Source organism: Mya arenaria, chromosome 2 (assembly GCF_026914265.1).
Source record: "Mya arenaria isolate MELC-2E11 chromosome 2, ASM2691426v1".
Lineage (NCBI taxonomy): Eukaryota > Metazoa > Mollusca > Bivalvia > Myida > Myidae > Mya > Mya arenaria.
The window spans coordinates 19,917,490-19,940,290 of NC_069123.1; the positions used below are offsets into that span (position 1 = coordinate 19,917,490).

Here is a 22,801-nt window from a genome sequence, read left to right on the forward strand (position 1 = left end):
CAGTCCTACCCTTCCATGCACCCTAGAGATATCAGCGCAACCATTGCATGCACCCTAGAGTAAACGGTGCTACCACTGCCATTCACCAGTCCCACTCATCCATACACACTAGAGTAAACGGTGCTACAACTGCCATTCAACAGTCTCACCCTTCCATTCACACTAAAGTAAACGGTGCTACCACTGCCATTCACCAGTCCCACTCTTCCATTCACACTAAAGTAAACGGTGCTACCAATGCCATTCACCAGTCCCACTCTTCCATGCACACTAGAGTGGACGGTGCTACAACTGCCATTCACCAGTCCCACTCATCCATACACACAAGAGTAAACGGTGCTACAACTGCCATTCACCAGTCCCACTCATCCATACACACTAGAGTAAACGGTGCTACAACTGCCATTCAACAGTCTCACCCTTCCATTCACACTAAAGTAAACGGTGCTACCAATGCCATTCACCAGTCCCACTCTTCCATACACACTAAAGTAAACGGTGCTACCAATGCCATTCACCAGTCCCACTCTTCCATGCACACTAGAGTGGACGGTGCTACAACTGCCATTCACCAGTCCCACTCATCCATACACACAAGAGTAAACGGTGCTACAACTGCCATTCACCAGTCCCACTCATCCATACACACTAGAGTAAACGGTGCTACCACTGCCATTCACCAGTCCCACTCTTCCATTCACACTAAAGTAAACGGTGCTACCAATGCCATTCACCAGTCCCACTCTTCCATACACACTAGAGTAAACGGTGCTACAACTGCCATTCAACAGTCTCACCCTTCCATTCACACTAAAGTAAACGGTGCTACCACTGCCATTCAACAGTCTCACCCTTCCATTCACACTAAAGTAAACGGTGCTACCAATGCCATTCACCAGTCCCACTCTTCCATGCACACCAGAGTAAACGGTGCTACGACTGCCATTCACCAGTCCCACTCATCCATACACACTAGAGTAAACGGTGCTACAACTGCCATTCACCAGTCTCACCCTTCCATACACACTAGAGTTAACGGTGCTACCACTGCTATTCACCAGTCCCAACCTTCCATACACACTAGAGTTGACGGTGCTACATCGGGTACACACCAGACTAGTGGACGACGCTACCATTGTAATTCACTAGTCCCACCCTTTGATACACACAAAAGTATACGGTGCTACATCGGGTATACACCAGTCCCACCCTTTGATACACACAAAGGTATACGGCGCTACATCGGGTGCACACCAGTCCAACCCTTTGATACACACAAAAGTATACGGCGCTACATCGGGTATACACCAGTCCCACCCTTTGATACACACAAAGGTATACGGCGCTACATCGGGTATACACTAGTCCCACCCTTTGATACACACAAAAGTATACGGCGCTACATCGGGTATACACCAGTCCCACCCATTGATACACACAAAGGTATACGGCGCTACATCGGGTACACACCAGTCCCACCCTTTGATACACACAAAGGTATACGGCGCTACATCGGGTACACACCAGTCCCACCCTTTGATACACACAAAAGTATACGGCGCTACATCGGGTACACACCAGTCCCACCCTTTGATACACACAAAAGTATACGGCGCTACATCGGGTATACACCAGTCCCACCCTTTGATACACACAAAGGTATACGGCGCTACATCGGGTATACACCAGTCCCACCCTTTGATACACACAAAAGTATACGGCGCTATATCGGGTACACACCAGTCCCACCCTTTGATACACACAAAAGTATACGGCGCTACATCAGGTGCACACCAATCCCACCCTCTGATACACACAAAAGTATACGGCGCTACATCGGGTGCACACCAATCCCACCCTCTGATACACACAAAAGTATACGGCGCTACATCGGGTATACACCAGTCCCACCCTTTGATACACACAAAAGTATACGGCGCTACATCGGGTACACACCAGTCCAACCCTATGATACACACAAAAGTATACGGCGCTACATCGGGTAAACACCAGTCCCACCCTCTGATACACACAAAAGTATACGGCGCTACATCGGGTACACACCAGTCCCACCCTCTGATACACACAAACGTATACGGCGCTACATCGGGTACACACCAGTCCAACCCTATGATACACTCAAAAGTATACGGCGCTACATCGGGTACACACCAGTCCAACCCTCTGATACACACAAAAGTATACGGCGCTACATCGGGTACACACCAGTCCCACCCTCTGATACACACAAAAGTATACGGCGCTACATCGGGTACACACCAGTCCAACCCTATGATACACACAAAAGTACACGGCGCTACATCGGGTACACACCAGTTCCACCCTTTGATACACACTAAAGTATACGGCGCTACATCGGGTACACACCAGTCCAACCCTCTGATACACACAAAAGTACACTGCGCTACATCGGGTACACACCAGTCCCACCCTCTGATACACACAAAAGTATACGGCGCTATATCGGGTACACACCAGTCCCACCCTCTGATACACACAAAAGTATACGGCGCTACATCGGGTACACATCAGTCCCACCCTCTGATACACACAAGAGTACACAGCGCTACATCGGGTTCACACCAGTTCCACCCTTTGATACACACTATAGTTTACAGCGCTACATCGGTTACACACCAGTCCCACCCTTTGATACACACAAACGTATACGGCGCTACATCGGGTACACACCAGTCCCACCCTATGATACACACAAAAGTACACGGCGCTACATCGGGTATACACCAGTCCCACCCTCTGATACACACAAAGATATACGGCGCTACATCGGGTACACACCAGTCCCACCCTTTGATACACACAAAGGTATACGGCGCTACATCGGGTACACACCAGTCCCACCCTTTGATACACACAAAGGTATACGGCACTACATCGGGTACACACCAGTTCCACCCTTTGATACACACAAATGTTTACGGCGCTACATCGGGTTCACACCAGTCCCACCCTTTGATACACACAAAGGTATACGGCGCTACATCGGGTACACACCAGTCCCGCCCTTTTATACAAACAAAAGTACACGGCACTGCATCGGGTACACACCAGTTCCACCCTTTGATACACACAAATGTTTACGGCGCTACATCGGGTACACACCAGTTCCACCCTTTGATACCCACAAAAGTATACGGCGCTACATCGGGTACACACCAGTTCCACCCTCTGATACACACAAACGTATACGGCGCTATATCGGGTACACACCAGTCCCACCCTCTGATACACACAAAAGTATACGGCGCTACATCGGGTACACACCAGTTCCACCCTTTGATACACACAAAAGTACACGGCGCTACATCGGGTACACACCAGTCCAACCCTCTGATACACACAAAAGTATACGGCGCTACATCGGGTACACACCAGTTCCACCCTTTGATACACACAAAAGTATACGGCGCTACATCGGGTACACACCAGTCCAACCCTCTGATACACACAAAAGTATACGGCGCTACATCGGGTACACACCAGTCCAACCCTCTGATTCACACAAAACTACACGGCGCTACATCGGGTACACACCAGTTCCACCCTTTGATACACACAAAAGTATACGGCGCTATATCGGGTACACACCAGTCCAACCCTCTGATACACACAAATGTTTACGGCGCTACATCGGGTCACACCAGTCCCACCCTAGATCGTAAAGATCTGAGACCAAATTTTCAATATACATACAAACTTAAAAATCTACGGAAATATTTAAATATTTAGTAAATGGTCTGAAAAATTGCCCGGTTTATTATCTTTTTCTGGTTTTCATTTGGGTTATATGAAAATATAGAAGATAAATCATTTCCGAAAACCTTCTGTATCGAAAAATGTAATTTTCTGATATTGAAATGAGATAAAAGTCGCTATAAGAAGTCTGAATATCTTACACAATTATATTTTTAATGATCGAAATTATTAGAATTCTGCTCACGCGGGAAATCAGATTAGGATATGGCAATTTTGGCCGTATCCTCTGCCAACGTCTTGGAATACGTAAATGAATTCCATCCAGCGCTCGTCTTGAAAATAAATCTGCTTCTTTTTTAACTTTACCCTGGAGCTATTTGCATAGATTTTGAATGCATGAAGCAAATTCATCTCTTAGCGACGTGTTGTTAAAACGACGAGGATGCTTTAACATGGAGCCTATTTTGTGGCACAATGTCCATGGCCTTACATAAATTATACTTGTAATTTACAGGCAAGAACAGTAGACGTGAAAGACGGGCTTGTCGCGTGGCACAATGTCCATGACCTATTCGTACGAATATGTCACCAGATGGAGTTGTGACATATTCTTACCCCTTTTTTCACCACTTCTTAGTACTAACGAATATCACATTTCATTTATCGCTCGTTTATTAATTTAAGCTACCAGACGCCGTATTTTTGAGTGAAAAGCAGTTCGCAAGTGCATTCTTTATCAATAGGTACGCCTCTATTCAATTTAGAGGTTCACCTCCATACATAGAAGTGCAATTCTTAAAACAAAACTATAAAATAGAGGTGTACCTCTATATTTATAGGTGCGTCTTCTTTTTTATGTGTAAATAGAACGTTGTTCTGATTACCTCAAATAAAGAGATGTACCTAAAAATTAGGACCGGCACTCCTTTATATAGAGGTGCACTTCTACTTTGGGGTATAGGGTGAAGGGCTCACTTCTCTATATAAATGCTCTCTAAAAGTATCATAATAATAGATGACATGCATCTGTTTTGTAGATAAATTAACAAGTCTAATTAATAGGTAAAACTTTATGGTCTCTTTTTAAAAAAGAATAATACGCAGCAGTATGTTTTATACACATAATTATGTAATATATAAATACTTAAATCTAGCTAAATAATCGTATTTCATATGGCTTTCAACACAGACGAATGTAAATTTGTTCAAATTATTCAGTTTTTGTTTTGCTATGATTATTAACGCAATTTAAATTAACGATTTCAACTTTAGGAAATCACGGTTTCAAAAATATAACTCCACGATAGTGAAGTATTATTGAACTTGAAATGTCACCACCTGTCTTTCGTAGCATTGCCGTGCAATACAAAGTCATATGAGGCTAATATACTCGTCTGAAAATTTACTGTCTGAGTTGTCAATAATGGATGCTACGGACTCCACACAATTTAACCAGGCCATACCTTTTAAATCCAACGCGAGTTTAGAACAATTCAAACCAAAATGACAATTTTATTATATTTCAACTTTGAAAAAAATGGTTTGATTTATAATTAAATGCAATATCTTTTAATCAAGTAGTTTTAGTTTTATGTTCACGCGTTACTTGGACAGAAATAAGTGTTAATACATTTAAAATGTAATGCAGTTACAAAGTTATCGAACGCGTGTAGATTTTTTTTACAACTTTTGCATATGTATTTCATAATACAACAATATGAATGCCTTAAACGTCGTGTTTTAGCCAAAGCTAATGCGTATACGAGTATAACGTAGGATCTCTACTTCTAAGTTTTAGCACAACGGATAGGCATTTCCGGTCAAATTAGCCGTGCTGGAAAACTCTATCTGACTAGATTTGTGTCAAAAAGATATAAATATGTTAAATGTTAAAGGACAACATTATTATGACCCCATGTGACCTTGATCTTTGACCCGTTAAAGCATCATGGAACCTTTACTAAGCATATGAAGTATCGGTGCCGAAAGGTTATCAAAATATTGAGTGCTAAAGAATCTAACATTAACCTTTGGTCCAATGATCGTACCTGGGGCCGTATTAATAAAATCAACTAAGATTGAACTTAAATTTTACATAAGAATCCAAAAAGTGTTTTGATTGACCTGTATATTGAGCTGACCAATTGGCTAAATGGACTTAGAGAGGCATATATAAGGATAACATCAATATTGAACACTGGCCCTCGAGCTATATTACAGAAGCATTTTGTGTTGAATGTTTACCTTTTTCTTAAATTCAGCAAACTGTTTTATTTCACTTGAATAAATATAATGTTAAGTGTATATTCTGCAGTTCAAATAGGGGCGCTTAAGCTTTTAAAAATGAAAACCCCATTTTAAGAATGAGTTGTTTTAAAAACGTATAACCTTTCAAACTCTAAACTCAAGTTACAATATGTTAAAAAATTCTTAAGATGCTTCTGTAATAGGGATCAGACTCAGGTACACAACTTCATTTTTTACAAATGTGTGATATATTCGTACGAATATGTCATACGTGTGGCAAATTTGTTTGTGTGAAAAATATGGCTCAACAAACCCTCAACTAAATTATCAACTTAATCGGAACTAGCGTCAACTTTAAGACAATGGAATACAAAGAAGAACAAATTATATACTTTTATAAATTACGTACTCTACAAAATCTCAAATCAGCGAATGCCTGTATTTACAATTGAGCTTAACAAAATCAGTAAATAAATAGGAACGACTCATCCAAGTATACATTATTCGGAACTCCTCGGCCATTTTCTATTTAAGAAACAACCTCGGATGTATATGGACGGTTTACAATGTCAGAACTCTTAACATTTAATACGTTGCATGTAGATCGCGTAGTAAATTTTAATAAAGCAGTTAAGCTTTAAGACTAAAAATTTTCTATGGAATCTCATTTTGGGCAAAACTACTCATCACTGGCAATCAATTTAAACTAAGAAATATGTGTTTTTTAGTTTTGTTTTATTTACATAACATTTAAAATAAACGTTAAAAAATGCATATTAATTTAAAATTTAACGAACTACTTCTACTGGTGTACAAAACATACATCCGAGGTTGTTTTCGTTAGAAAATAGCCGAGGTGTTCCGAATGAGTATACATAGAGTTAAACAAACCAACCAAGACGCAAACATTCTCCCTTCTATTAGGATCCCCTTCGCTCATATGTTGTATACTAATGTATGTTTCCTTTGCATTATTGCTTAAGTCAATCGTCCTGTGCGTGATTTATGAGGACAGTTGACCGCTAGATGGACTGACAGTGTGATGAATTGGCTTCGTTAGGGACTTCGACTTCATTTCAGTAGAATAGGAATGCTTGGACCAATGAATTTCTCATTTTAACTGCAATCAATGTTCGTATAAACTAGCGAAACTTGGTTCTTACTTGCAGTAGTGATCACGACACTCTTATAATCTCAAGTTCATGTACAATATTAAATATGGAGGACAACTTAGTATAGTTTTCGAAATATTCCAATGAAACAATGATTTTTTTTTATTTTATGCTTCAGTGTACAGATCAATTAATTCCATTCCATAATATCACGAATAGACTAACACCACAATGTTAGAAACAACTGTATCAGTCTTTACATTAGTCTTTTCGTGATATTATGGAATGGAATTAATTTATCTGTACACTGAAGCATAAAATAACTTTAATAGGTCTGTGTTTAGTACTGTTTACACGGGGAAAATTGAAGATTTGAATTTGCTGTACTCTTTCCGACTAAAGAAAAACACGAGAATTGGACATTGTATTATGCATGTTTGTCTAAAGACACTATAGTTATAACAACATATCGCACACCATTTTTAAAGGTAATTGACTCTTCTTTCCATGTCACTTATTTAAAAATGGATTGTTTATATGTTGGTTGAGAATTTTGCATAAAACTGGACTCTACCGTGAAATCGGGTAAGTTTGATTTACATACCTTGTTTCTTTTTTGTATATCAAAGACACTAAATCTCTTCAGATGTGTTGTTTATCTCATTTTATGTACCCAAAATGGTTTTAAACAACATTTTAGTGACAAACAATGATTCAGATGCCTGTGGTTTCATGTACCAAGTTCAATAAAAAGCGTGGAGTATAAGTGAAAAGCGTTGTAATTTATCCTCACGGTAATTATGAAACGTTACGCCCGTTCTAATTGGTACAGTTTCGATATGGGAGTTAATATGTTGACGGAAGAAAACACTCTCAACATGGTAAACATCATATAACGCCAATGCAAATATTCCACTTCAACATTACAAACATGGTTCAACATCATATAACGCCAATGCAAATATTCCACTTCAACATTACAAACATGGTTCAACATCATATAACGCCAATGCAAATATTCCACTTCAACATATTTACACAAACATGGTTCAACATCATATAACGCCAATGCAAATATTCCACTTCAACATTACAAACATGGTTCAACATCATATAACGCCAATGCAAATATTCCACTTCAACATTACAAACATGGTTCAACATCATATAACGCCAATGCAAATATTCCACTTCAACATATTTACACCATCAAATTAAGAAGATGAATAAATATGTTATTTTTATACAACGGAAATTCAATGTACAAGACCAGTAGCTGACAGTGTCGATGACAAGGCCATGCTTGTCAAGAAAGGAGTACATGTTAGTGCAAAAAAATTGTGTGCCGTGCGTATGCTCCGCCAATTGACAGCTTTAGGATGCTGGCTCATGCATTAAATCTATTCTCAAATGGCAATCAAAGTACGTTGTGTTCCGATCGGGTGTCTACTAATGACCGTACAAACAGTCGCAACAGCGAATATGCTTTCAATTTCCCTTTGAACTGCCAAGATTCAAATGGAAAATCCCGGCTGGAGACCTTGCTTCAGCCAGAATGCACGAACTTTGCATGCAAGAGGCTGGTAAAAGCGGGACATAAGTTGTCCAGCTGTTCATTAGAACCATGAACAGTAAGAACTGAATCATGTACATAAGTACAACATTGTTAAACATCGTTATTTATGTCAATATATATATATATATATATATATATATATATATATATATATATGTTCATATCAATTCAGTTGACTTATTAACCGAAGTAGTTTTAGTAGTAATTTTGTGTTGTTACACCCTCTGTTTATCGAGATTCAAAACTGTTTCTGCTTAAGACTCGCATAATATACAGTATTTGCATAGTGTAAAATGTTGAGGATTGTATACTAAGACATAAACTTTATTGGTCACAATACATACAAATACACAAATGTAGTTACACAATAGATGAACTTAAAAGATGATACATTTTTTTTTAAAATTAAGAGGTCAGATGATACAAATACATGTTTAAAGTTCGGTAGACTGGTGATACAACGAGATTTTTGAAGCTCGGTAGACTGGTGATACAAAGAGATTTTTGAAGCTCGGTAGACTGGTGATACAAATATATTTTTGAAGCTCGGTAGACTGGTGATACAAAGAGATTTTTGAAGCTCGGTAGACTGGTGATACAAAGAGATTTTTGAAGCTCGGTAGACTGGTGATACAAATATATTTTTGAAGTTCGGTAGACTGGTGATACAATTATAGTTTTGATTTGCGATATATTAATGATACAGATATATGTTTGAAGTGCATTAGACTGGTCATACATACATATTTTTGAAGGGCTGTAGACTGGTGATACAGATATATATGTTTATATTGCGGTAGACAAGTGATACAGATAATGTGTTTGAAATGTCAAAGAGGCGTGATACAAAAATATGATTGATGTGCTGTAGACTGGTGATACAAATGTTTGTATGAAGACTGTTGGTACAAATGTTTGTATGAAGTGCCGAAGGCTGTTGATACAAATGTTTGTTTAATGTTCCGTAGACTGGTGATACAAATAATTGTTTGAAGGGCCGTAGACTATACAGAATTTAGGATGGACAATTGGATATGACATACTGGAACTCTATCGTACAAACTGATCCAAACAAGATACAAGATACAAGAATCTTAATTAAAGTCGGGTATTAGTGTATATGATAATAAAAAACATTAGCTCAATGAACTGTTTTCCGACATAGTCTATAGTCTATGTCCAACGCATTAAAGCCATGCTTACAAAACATAACAGAACAGAACATAATTTTATACAAACAAGGTATTATAGAATATAAATACATTTATATAACATGAAATCAACATGTCACATAATACAGTTTCGATACATGCAATGTTTTTATGTAGATATGCGAATATTTATACGTAAAACAAAGTATATGCAAATTATAAAATATGAGGATAAGCTGAAATTAAAACTAATCACTATAATGGAAGTTTTATGTTTAAGAGCTTCTTTTATATAGTTGGATAATTTAAATACAGTATTTCTATAAACTTGTACAAGCTTGGTCTGACATAAACATATTTTTTAAGGTATTTCCTTCTGATATCATTACAACAAGGACATATTAATATAAAATGAAATTCATCTTTTAGATCACTGGAATTACAAAAAGTGAAATAGTGTTCATTTTAAGGAATGTTGTTATTTGCATACCAGTTTGGATTCCAAATGAATGAGCAGACACTCTTAATCTAGTTTTATAACATCGTCATGTGGTTAAATATTCAAGTATTGTTCAATGCACTTTTAATATTATTACACATGTTTAAAACACTACTTCTAGCTTACAGGGGAAAACGGCCCAGTTCCCCATATATAGCGCAATTGAAAGTATTGATGCGTACATTCAAGATTCTGGTACAAAACTAAAAATGAATGCGCTCTATTTCTTTTGATTTTTTCGAATCCCAAACCGCAGACCCATTACCTAGTATTGAGCCAACGAAAGCATCAACTAATTGATAAATACTTTTTGGCTTGATAATATACTTATTACAATTAGCCAATAATACGTTTACTACTCTAAGTGCTTTTCCAACTATGTGTTCATGATACTTGGCAAATGTACCCGTGTAATTGAAAACAGTCCCCAAATAATTGAAGTCGCTAACAACTTCAATCCAATAATTTATATATAGAAGAAGAAAACTTTATTATGCAAACAAATCTAACAAGATCCATAGCATAGCAGAAATAACAACAAAGTATAATAATATACTGGTACAGCTAGATATCATCTGGTATAGTAAGTTTACATAATATATTCAAATAGCAATATGAAACTTATATACTTGAAGGAAGAATTTCATGTCGGGAGAGACAATATGAATTCGATTCAAACAATACAGGTAAAAGCACGTCAGTCATATACTAAATGGCGTCTTATTTCAAAAGCCTAAAAAGTAAATGTGGCAAGATTTTTTGATTCGACTGAACTTTCACTATTTATCAATTGCATAAATTTGAAAAAAAAAATGGATTACGCCTGAAGTAGTTGTTTATATTTTTTTCTGATATCTTTATAACTATCGTATTCCAGAACAAAATGAAATTCATTTTCCAATACCCTGCATTTTATACCTTTGCGTTCGTGTTATGGTAAACTTTCTGGTCTACGCCACCTTCCGGTTTCCACAGCTAACCTGTGTGACGACAAGCTTCGTAAAACCCTAACTGGAAAAGTAATACTTGCACTTTCGGAGCTCAATTTATTTTGTTAGGATTTGCATCAAATGAAGTTCTTAACATATTATACGCGTATTTAATGTATTTGTTATCTCCACACATACACAGTTTTAACCAATACTTAATAATATTATTATGTCTTCCATTTATTAGATTTAATATTCCTGTTTCACCATAAATAAAGTCATTTTGCGTTGATATTTTAACGTTAAATGAGTGCGCCCAACCTGAGATCCAGTATTGAATCCCCATACTTCACCTGAATAGTTGAGAATTGGAGCTTTATGTTTATCAAATAGATCAAGAATGTGTTTTGGTGAAATATCGGTGAACTTATACTAATTCATTTTAAAAATAGCCTTTAGTGCTTGGCCTCCTAGCATTTTATCAGTTTCATTGAATGAACCTCCTGTGGTGAATAAAACCCCAAAGTATTTGAATTTACTTACAATTTCTATTTCTTCATTCTTATATTTGAAAGACAAATTTTGTGGTAGTCTACCGCCTTTTTAAAAGAAACATAACTTTTGTGGGGGATTTTAATATTTACAGTCAGTTTCCATCTATCACAATAATCAGCTAAAACATTTAATGAATTCTGTAGTTCATGTGCGCTTTTTTTCGAACAAAATAATGTCGTCCGCGTACAATAACACAAATAATTTCAAATCTCGATACCTTGCACTCCTTGTAAAATAAATGTCTCCTCTATGTCATTAAGATACATACTAAATAAAAAGGTGAAAGGCTTTCACCTTGACGTACCCCTAAATCACATGTGAAAGAATAACTTAGGTTTTCTCACATTTTGACTTTTGACTTAACATTCTTATACATAGATTTGATTACATTCAGTATGTTACTCATCACCCCATATTTAAGTAATTTAAGTAATTTAAACCATAACACATCTCTTATCTCAAAATCAACAGCCTTTTGGAAATCGACAAATGTGCAGAACAACCTGTCGTTGTTACTTAAACAATTACTAAATAAACAGTGCAGTATGAATATGTTGTCCACTGTGCTCATGCCTTTACGGAAACTTGCATGGGCTTCTACATAAACTGAGTATTTTTCTGCCCATTCATTTAACCTGTTATTAAGAATTCTTGCGAACAATTTCCCTAATGTACTTAGTAATGTTTATTCCTCTATATTTGCTCGGATCATTTTCGTCACCATTTTTGAGTATCGGGACAATAATACCCATCAGACCAGATTTCTGGGAAATGTCCTCGTTTTAAACACGAATTAAATAAAGCATAAAATAATTTATTAAATATTTTTCACCATATATAAACATCTCATTCAAATATAAATCTACCCCGCCGCTATTTTTTTCGTAATTGTTTAACAGATTTATCTATTTCTTCTAAATTAAATGTAATTTATTTGTCTAACTCTGCAAACATTATCTGAAGTTCCTCCAAATATCTGTCATTAAAATTAAAAATGTCTTCGTCGGCTTGATAGAAATGATTTTCTGGATTATTAATAGCCTTGAAATACTCCGCAAAATTGTCTGCACTTAAGTTTGAACTTGATCTCGTAACTGTAGAATCCTTTAACATTTTCCAATATTGCTTAGGGTTCGTTAAACACTCGTCTACTAATTTTTGGTAATAGTTTTCCTACTTTCATGTTTCTTTTTCTTAATCATTTTTTTGTATTCTGATCGCGACTCCGATAATCGAATTCGATTAACATCATTTTTATTACGTTTGTAATTTTTCAGATAATCATTAAAGTTACTCCGTTTCGTACGACAATCGGTATCAAACCAAACTGGTTGGAAGAATTCTTCGGAATATACTTTTTACCGGAACATTTTCTAAACAGTGGCTCACACACATTACCCATTATAGAAGAAAACTCTAAAACATTTTGGTCGAGAAAAGTGCCGTCCGACGCACCATTAACTTAACCGATTAAATTATGTTAAGTCCTCTGGAAATCTTCTTGTTCTAACTTTACTTTGTAGGCATCTACTTTATCATTTTTCCAGACATATTTAAAATCACATGTTTTGAAATCATCTTCATGTTTTTAATTATTTGAAAAATGTGTTTGCCCTTACAAGCTAAAATACACCGCGCAATGATCCGGCAATATATTCGGATCCCCGACAGAAAATGATGAAAACATACGAGTCGATTAAAGATTGGCTACAAATGACGTAATCAATTAAACTGCTACCCAATATTCCAACATAAGTGAATTTACCTATTTCTGCGTCTTGACAGGCCACCTCTTTTACGAAATACCATGACTTTTGTTCAACTTATATTGGCCTCTTAACTCCATTTATTTCAGTAATTTTCTGTTAATCACAGTGTCCTATTAATATATTTAGGTGTGTTACCTGGTATAATTATATCGTCCGCAAAGAATAGTACTGTAGTATAACTATAAGGTCATTATTAATGAGTCATGAATTCACATCTTTTTTGCAAAATTTAGTTCTAAATCATCTACAAACAAGAAAACCAAACCGGAGACATGCCTTCATTCTGCCTCAAGCCTATGACATATTCGAAAAAAGACTTTACCTTTAATACCGCTTTGATACATTTTAACCATAAAGCATTTCTGTAAATGCAATCAAGTCTTTTTAAACCCTACAAAAACACAAAACGTCTGTTTATTCTCGTTAAGAATTACTTGTATAATACTTAATAAAACAAACTGAGCATCCATTGTTGATCTATCCTTGTTAAAAACATTCAAAAACTATTTTCATCTGATACAATATTCGCTGCATCATAGAAATATATTATTATTTTGTTAAGTATCGTCGTAAACAGCTTTGACATACAAGTTACTAGGGTAATGCCTCTATAATTATTTACATCATTTAAGCTCCCGTTTTGTGTAAAGGTATAGCAATTCCTTTAGTCCAGCTTTCGGGGAAATAACCACTGTTTAAAATAGCATTAAACACATCACACAAATGTTAAACCCGAAATATCTATAGATTCTATCAAATATTCATTTAACAAGGCATCTGGTCCACACTCTTGTTGTGTTTTAATGTTTTAACAGCACCATTTATCTAAGCAACAGTTATATCCCCCTTTTTCTAGTAACGGTTCGAAACTGTTACACGTATTTGTAAAATGGTTAATTCTAACAAACTGTTCGGCTTCACCATTTTCGGTTTGTAATATATCATAACTTAATTCTGAAAATATTTAGTAAAATCTTGCAACGCAATATCATTACTACTGTTCTGTTTTGCTTTTTTATATTTCCAAAATGCAGTAGGCTTAGAAAATCGTTTTTGTTCAATACATTTGCCTTTATCAACTTAAACGATTTTCACTGATGCTTAACGAGCTTTTTATTAACACTTTTCAAGCTACATATTCGTATTTTATTTGTGTTCGGTTTACAATGACTGTTCATGTTCGCAGCATCCGAGTAATTACGTGTTGCCGTTATACGATCATCATCAAACCATTGTTTACAATATGAATTGTCGACAAAATAATATTTTATTAAATATATTATCCTTTTTAAACAAGGGATCAGCAAACAAAAATGTGAATGGTATGTGTAAATCTATGTATTATTTTATCATTATCAGATCAATTTCCGAATGAATTATCATCAGATTCTCTTTTAATTTCTCAGCCATTGTTGATGACAAGATTGTTTGAGAAATTGTAATGTCGGTTCTGTTTTTTCAACAGTGTTGACTAATAATTGATATCACTTTTTGCATGTAATGTAACATCAAACGCTCATAAAAACGATCACCTTTGTAAACTCTCCTATGATCTATGGTGGTGGAAGACAGACATGCGAAAGAAACATTTGCTGTTGTCAGGATGAAATGGAGAAATATAATTCCAATGATTACGCTTTGTGAAAAATCACACTTGTTTTTACATGTGACATTCTTTGTGGGAATTAATGGTTGGAGTGGTAAAATATAATTAAGTAGGTCAAATTGTATAACCTTTGCTTAATTTTATGTCACACTAACGTGGAAAAGAATCAATCACGTCAAATCACTTTTAAACGCTAATGACAACAACACTTTTAACATTATATAACATAACAAATACGCGATACGTTCTTATTGGCGTAACACATTTCCTTTTGTTATTAATATTTTTACATGTCTTACAGCTCGTGTCTTAATTACACTTTTACGCTTATTCTGATTCTGCATCACAGAAAGTCAGCAAATACCTTCATCGCCCAACATAAAATGTGTTTAAACATGAAAAACGGCCGTATAGTGCCAAAGTAAGTGCACTAGCCGTCGAAAATAAAATTAATGTGCAAAAATTCAATGAAAAATAGCTAAAATAGGTAAAAGAATGATGCACTTTGACTAAACACACAGTTTCAAGTCACACATTCTTTTTATTTTCATTTTGTAAACAAGCAATTGTTCAGCTTATACATTCAATAACTTTTTGTTACGGCCTCTAGAAACATATGCTTAAAACTGAGAGAAGCTTACATGTGTGGCCTCCGGGTAGCGTATTTATTTTGCAAGAAAAGATATAAAACTGAATTGTAAGGTGAAAATATCCTCCCAAAACACCAAAATCCCTTCGAACACGTCATTTTATTTCGCATCACACATTTCCCTCATTCGGAAAATACAAAAAAACCTTATATATGAGTAGAATAGTACAACATTTATATGAAAAACTACAGAAACAAGTACAGTAATCGGTAGATTAAATATAAGCCCCGTTTAATGGCACATGGTCAACGCCAAAAGACAATGAACACAAAATCAAACAATCACAAACCAGAAACATGGAGCAACAGCACAAAACTCCACAAACCATACACTACATATAATATATAAAATACTTGGGGTGTTGATCAAGAATTTAAGTTACCGCCTCGAAACGTTCAAACTAAAGTATGTCCTCAAGCACAACCTACAGTATGTCATTAAGTATAACCAACAGTAAGTCCATACCTACAACCTAGTGTATGTCTTTAGGTTCAACCCACAGTATGCCATTAAGTAAAACCCACAGTATGTCCTTAAGTACAACCCACAGTATGTCATTAAGTACAACCCACAATATGTCCTTAGGTATAACCCACAGTATGTCATTAAGTACAACCCACAATATATCCTTAGGTATAACCCACAGTATGTCCTTAGGTACAATCCACAATATTTCATTAAGTGCAACCCACAATATGTCCTTAGGTATAACCCACAGTATGTCCTTAGGTACTACCAAGAGTTTGTCATCAAGTACAACCCACAATAAGTCATTAGGTACAACCTACAATATGTCCTTAGGTACAACCCACAGTATGTCCTTAGGTACCCACAGTATGTACTTAGGTACAACCCACAGTATGTCATTAAGTACAACCCACAATTTGTCCTTAGGTATAACCCACAGTATGTCATTAAGTATAACGCACAGTATGTCCTTAGGTATAACACACAGGTATAACTCACAGTATGTCCTTAGGTATAACACACAGTATGTCATTAAGTATGTCCTTAGGTATAACCCACTGTATGTCCTTAGGTATAACACACAGTATGTCATTAAGTATAACGCACAGTATGTCCTTAGGTATAGCCCACAGTATGTCATTAAGTATAACACACAGTATGTCATTAAGTATAACACACAGTATGTCCTAAGGTATAACGCACAGTATGTCCTTAGGTATAACACACAGTATGTCATTAAGTATAACACACAGTATGTCCTTAGGTATAACACATAGTATGTCATTAAGTATAACACACAGTATGTCCTTAGGTATAACACACAGTATGTCATTAAGTATAACACACAGTATGTCCTTAGGTATAACACACAGTATGTCGTTAGGTATAACACACAGTATGTACTTAGGTATAACACACAGTATGTCATTAAGTATGTCCTTAGGTATAACCCACTGTATGTCGTTAGGTATAACACATAGTATGTCATTAAGTATAACACACAGTATGTCGTTAGGTATAACACACAGTATGTCGTTAGGTATAACACACAGTATGTCGTTAGGTATAACACACAGTATGTCGTTAGGTATAACACACAGTATGTCGTTAGGTATAACACACAGTATGTCGTTAGGTATAACACACAGTATGTCATTAAGTATAACACACAGTATGTCCTTAGGTATAACACACAGTATGTCGTTAGGTATAACGCACAGTATGTCGTTAAGTATAACACACAGTATGTCGTTAGGTATAACACACAGTATGTCGTTAAGTATAACACACAGTATGTCCTTAGGTATAACACACAGTATGTCGTTAAGTATAACACACAGTATGTACTTAGGTATAACACACAGTATGTCCTTAGGTATAACACACAGTATGTCGTTAGGTATAACGCACAGTATGTCGTTAAGTATAACACACAGTATTTGCTAAAGTACAACACACAGTAAATCCTAAAATACAACGATTTAAAAACGATTTGATTCACTAATATTTATTTCATAATATCGATCACACAATAAGTGATATTCACAAAGCACAATATTGAATGGCATTTAACAAGAAAACATTAAGTTGACTACTTGCAACTTTGAGTACTGAGCGCAAAGTCTCTACTGAAAAAATCCCGTATAATTTGCAATTAGAGAGACAGCTACCTCCACAATGCATAACATTGCTAGTTATTTCATTGGTTGTTTACTACCATTTCTTTGTTTTAAACCCTCAGTATTATTACACATATAGTGAAATGAATTGCGAGGGTATTGTGACGTTTTGTAACAGATACAAATATGTGATGTGATTTGACTCTTCAATATATGTCATGAAGATATCCAATTGTCCCTCGTTATATATTCAGACTACACCACTATCTTTCAATACAACTGCTCATTTGGCAGGCTTTTCTACAAAACACGGCCATACTAAATGCCAGATAAAACCCTCCGTTAATTAACGACGAGGTTTCCGTGTTATATTCTGTTTCTTTCACAAGGATGTCCGTATTAGTTAATTACGGCTAAGCTAGTTTTATTTCCGGCCTAGTAAGTACAATGAATATATGAAGTTAGTCCGTGTCTCTCGGGAAAAAAACGTGACAAGGATTGTCGTTATATTTGTACAAAACGACATTTAATGACGGTGGATATGAACAAATACTATAGGATATCAGACCTCAATAAACTGTTGTTTTTTAGGTTTGTGTCAATCTTTTGTATTCTATGCATAAGGTATACTGTTAAACTGATGTATATTTTCAGATGGAGACCACAGTCATAGATCTGGTAACCATGAACTACACCTTAACGACGAATACGACAGCTGTCAACATTAACACATCAACCCCTTCCCAGAATCACTCAGACCTTCTTGACGTTCAGGAATTTGTAGAATTTGAATATTATGTTCGCATTATCATCCCTATAATATTCGGTTTAATAGTTGCTTTGGGACTGTTAGGAAACTTGCTGGTGATCGTTGTTATTCTTATGAACCAGCAAATGCGGAGCACAACAAATATCCTGATCTTAAATCTTGCGATTGCAGACCTGTGTTTCATAATTTTTTGTGTGCCATTCACTGGAACTGGCTATGTTCTTCCGCAGTGGCCGTTTGGAAGGATATGGTGTAAAATAGTCCAGTTCCTGATATACGTCTGCGCCTACGCCAGTGTCTACACACTGGTGATGATGTCTCTAGACCGATACCTTGCGGTCGTTCATCCAATCTACTCCATGTCGTACAGAACCCAGAGAAACACAGTGTGGATACTTCTTTGTCTATGGGGACTTATATTAGGCGGTCACACGCCTCTACTTTTTCACAATGATGTTATCCATTATGTATACAACGGTGACCCGCGTTCGGCTTGTGTTAACAAAGTTACCGTTAATAACAACTCGGCCGCAAAACTATTTTATGGTTCCTTCTTCGCTTGCGGGTATGTGCTACCGTTGTCACTAATAGTTGTCCTGTACGGCTTTATGCTTAAACGTCTTCTATATGGTGTAGTGCCAGGAGGTTCCCAAAGAGCAGAAAGCATTCGCTCCAAAAAGCGAGTTACAAAAATGGTGGTAATTGTAGTCGTTATTTTTGCTTTATGCTGGTTACCTATACAGATAGTCTTCATTATTCAAAACTTCGGTAACTTTGACGAAGGCGTCCATTCAATCGCAATTCAAATGGTGTCCAACTGCCTTGCTTATATGAACTCCTGCGTCAATCCGATATTGTATGCATTTTTATCGGACAATTTCCGACGAAGTTTCAAGAAAGTGCTTTGCTGTGGATATGGACATTACACTAAATTCGAATACGAACGTACAAATATTAAAATAGAGAAAACCGAGAAAACGACTGTTGCCCAGCAACCATCGAACAATGGCACTACAATGACTCCAGCCTCCACTGGCGTGTCTACAACAACACTGCAGACATATTATCACAACGCCGATAGCAACAGAGATACTGCCAACCATTGTACACAGACGGAAGTGTAAAGTATTGTTTGGGATGTGTATTAACCGATGTTTGCTTGTTTAAATATTATATCAGAGATTACAACCGCATACATTGCTAATGTTCATGTTAATGCGTCGAAGATGGATGTTGACAATCCTGTATAAATCAAAACAAAGGTATTTTCATAAACGAGCACTATAATCACTCCATTTGAAAAAACATTATCCACTGGTCTCCCAGTGGCATTCAGCAACTCAGTCTTTAGAATGGTTCAAAATAATGTTAATTGGATACTATTATGTACATTAAAAAATGAAACGTATTTATATAATGATATAAAAAAAAGTGTTACCATCCTTGAACGACTACTGTGAAACTGACAGGTTAACGTTTCGAGTTAGTGACCTTTCATTTCTATAGCGAAACGTGTTCCTACTTTCCAATGGACAAGTGTTCTTATCCTTTGTTGTAAAGGAACCGTTTTTGATGTCGGTGAATAGATAAAACTCAAATATAAAGTATGTTTCATATTTAAGAAAAGTTAGTCAGACAAAATTATTGGCTTCCTTTTCTATTAAGACTGGTCGCTGGTCAGACGCAATGGTTATTTCCCTTTGTCAATGGAAAGCGCTGTTTCTTAAAAACGCTACATATTAACGCGCATACCTATCGTAAATTTTAACGATAAGAAACATAGGGTACAAGTCTTACAGAAATACGCAGATTTGTATAAACTCAAAGATGGCGTTTACGCACCTGATATCGATCTTACGATTTTAGAACATATTCCCCATATCTCCTAAATTGTCTCGCAAACATATAATGCGGATGGGGTTATTCCAACCCTTAATATTTACACCACAACTTACATTCCCTTAATGAACTGCATTTTTGCTATTTCGAATATTTTCATATGAAGGAAACATCTTCGGATATGTTCGGATCGCGAATAATCGTGTATTTAATATACATGTTAATTAAAAAAAAATGTTATTTTTGAACTGTGTTAGGTCAGCAGGTCACAAAAAAGTGTTATTTATTGTATAGTTGTCACTAACGCTTCAATTTCACATTTTAAATGATTATGTTTTCCGCGATATTATGACGTTATATGACAAACTGTTTTTGGTCAATACGGTTGGGTCGTTCTATTTAGAGAATGGGTGTGAAAGAATTACTTTTAAAAGAATTATTTGTTAAATTAAATGAAGTATGTTTTAAAAATTCTGTAAAGAAATAATGGACAACTTGTGTCAGTATTAGTAATGAACTGCGTGATTGATGTCATTATGGGGGATATCCATTCACTTTAAACATCATATATATTGTACATATTCACCCTTAAACAAGTTATTCGAGTCTTTGAAGTCATGTATAGATTGTCCATTTTTGAATATTGTAAATATGCGAATACATCAGTGCATATTTTTCCCTTTGCTAAAAAAATGGTTCTGTCAACACGTAGTACACAATGCGCGCAAATCAAACTCTGATATTGGCTCACGTTAAACAAATGTATTTTCATTATTCACAGGCTTCCTTTTGTAAGTGCACTACTATGTATCTTAAAAATCCTTTTTTAAAGAATTTGGAAGACATAATTTATGATTTTATAAGATTTGCCGTAAGAAGTAAATAAAATGAAATACAATTATATAAATATTCTTGTAAATATGTATATCACTGTCGTTAATGAAATCTTAGAGACACTTATTTGGTATGAGTGCACTGTACACATTTTATTTTTGGATGTCTCATGACAAGACGCCCATCTCATGGTAACGTCTTTCATTTGTAGTAATATTCCCAACCATGTCTGTGTAAATTGATTAAAGCATATTTGAAATAGTTTTTGCTTGAATGCTTTACAAGTGAACATGCATCTTTCGTACAACTAGTAAAGATGTCAAATCAATGAAATAAGCCTGTTGAGAGTAGTTTAGCATGTCAAATGTGCTGCAATCATTTTTCGAGGAAACCTGTTTTATAATGTCTCAACTTGGTCTGAACAAATGTTTTAATTTGTAGACAATGATGACGGAGTAGTAAGTATTTTAATTTCTGACTTGATGTGATGTTGAACGTTTGTTATCTATTGCAATGTCTGGTATCGAAACTGTTTGACCGTCATTTTCCTTATTCAAAAATATCTCATTGTAATTAAACTATTATTTTGATTATAATTTATGCGTATAATTTTGTTATTCATCCAAGCTACAAGTCATTTCTCAATATGTGTTAAACCAGTTTGCTTTATACATCTATATTTAAATTGCAATCTGAAATTCAGGCGTCGACGTTAAAGTAGCCATTTGCTTTTGCAGCTTCTTAACGATCAAGTCGGCAGTCCGGCCATAGCCCGACGCCGACAAAACACGGTACCTTTCTAAGTGTTCAGCCGGAAATGCCACGAAAATATGTATATACTAGCCAGTTCGCGAGCTTCTAAATAATTCACTTAATAAAACCAATGAATGACTAAATGAAAATTTAGCGGTTGTTTTCGTTACTATATTGCTATTTGGTGGTTGGATTCTGTTTAATGGATTTTAGTGGTCAGAACTCCTCTAAATTGTTGAATGTGAATCTGTCCGGTAAACCCGTTGGTGGAGGAATAGTTTCCGTATGATACATGTTGTTGTTAGTGTTCCTCTGTTACTATTTTGTGTGAATATTCGCTGCTGCTGTATAAAGAGCTGTTATTGTTAATACTTAAGTGACGTAATAAAAGGTGTTCTGTTGTAATTGATGTGTTCCTTTCCTTTTTAAAAACAAAATTCTTTCGTCTGAAATAATTATACAAAACAATCATAAATTCGATTAGTAACAAATACCCCACAAATTCCACATGACATAAACAGACCTCAACAGCCCTTGCAATAAACCCCATTTTGTACCTTACTTACTTTAAAAGGGTTCCTCAAATGCTTAAAAATAAAGTGGTACAATCAAGCCCATATATTATCAAACAAACCCAGACGGGCTCCGCGAAAGCCAAGTCAGCTCATGCAATCTAATTTTGGCTGT

At 35.9% G+C, this 22,801-nt stretch overlaps 1 protein-coding gene across 1 annotated transcript in view; it reads left to right on the forward strand.

Moving 5' to 3' along the window:
• Positions 1 to 22,490, forward strand: part of LOC128220576 (allatostatin-A receptor-like) — a 137,691-nt gene extending 115,201 nt beyond the window's left edge. The window contains exon 2 of the mRNA XM_052929027.1: positions 18,574 to 22,490. Within this exon, the coding sequence (XP_052784987.1) occupies positions 18,574 to 19,812 (1,239 nt within the window). The 3' untranslated portion in view covers positions 19,813 to 22,490. The remainder of the gene's footprint in view (positions 1 to 18,573) is intronic.
• Positions 22,491 to 22,801: the final 311 nt, after the last annotated feature.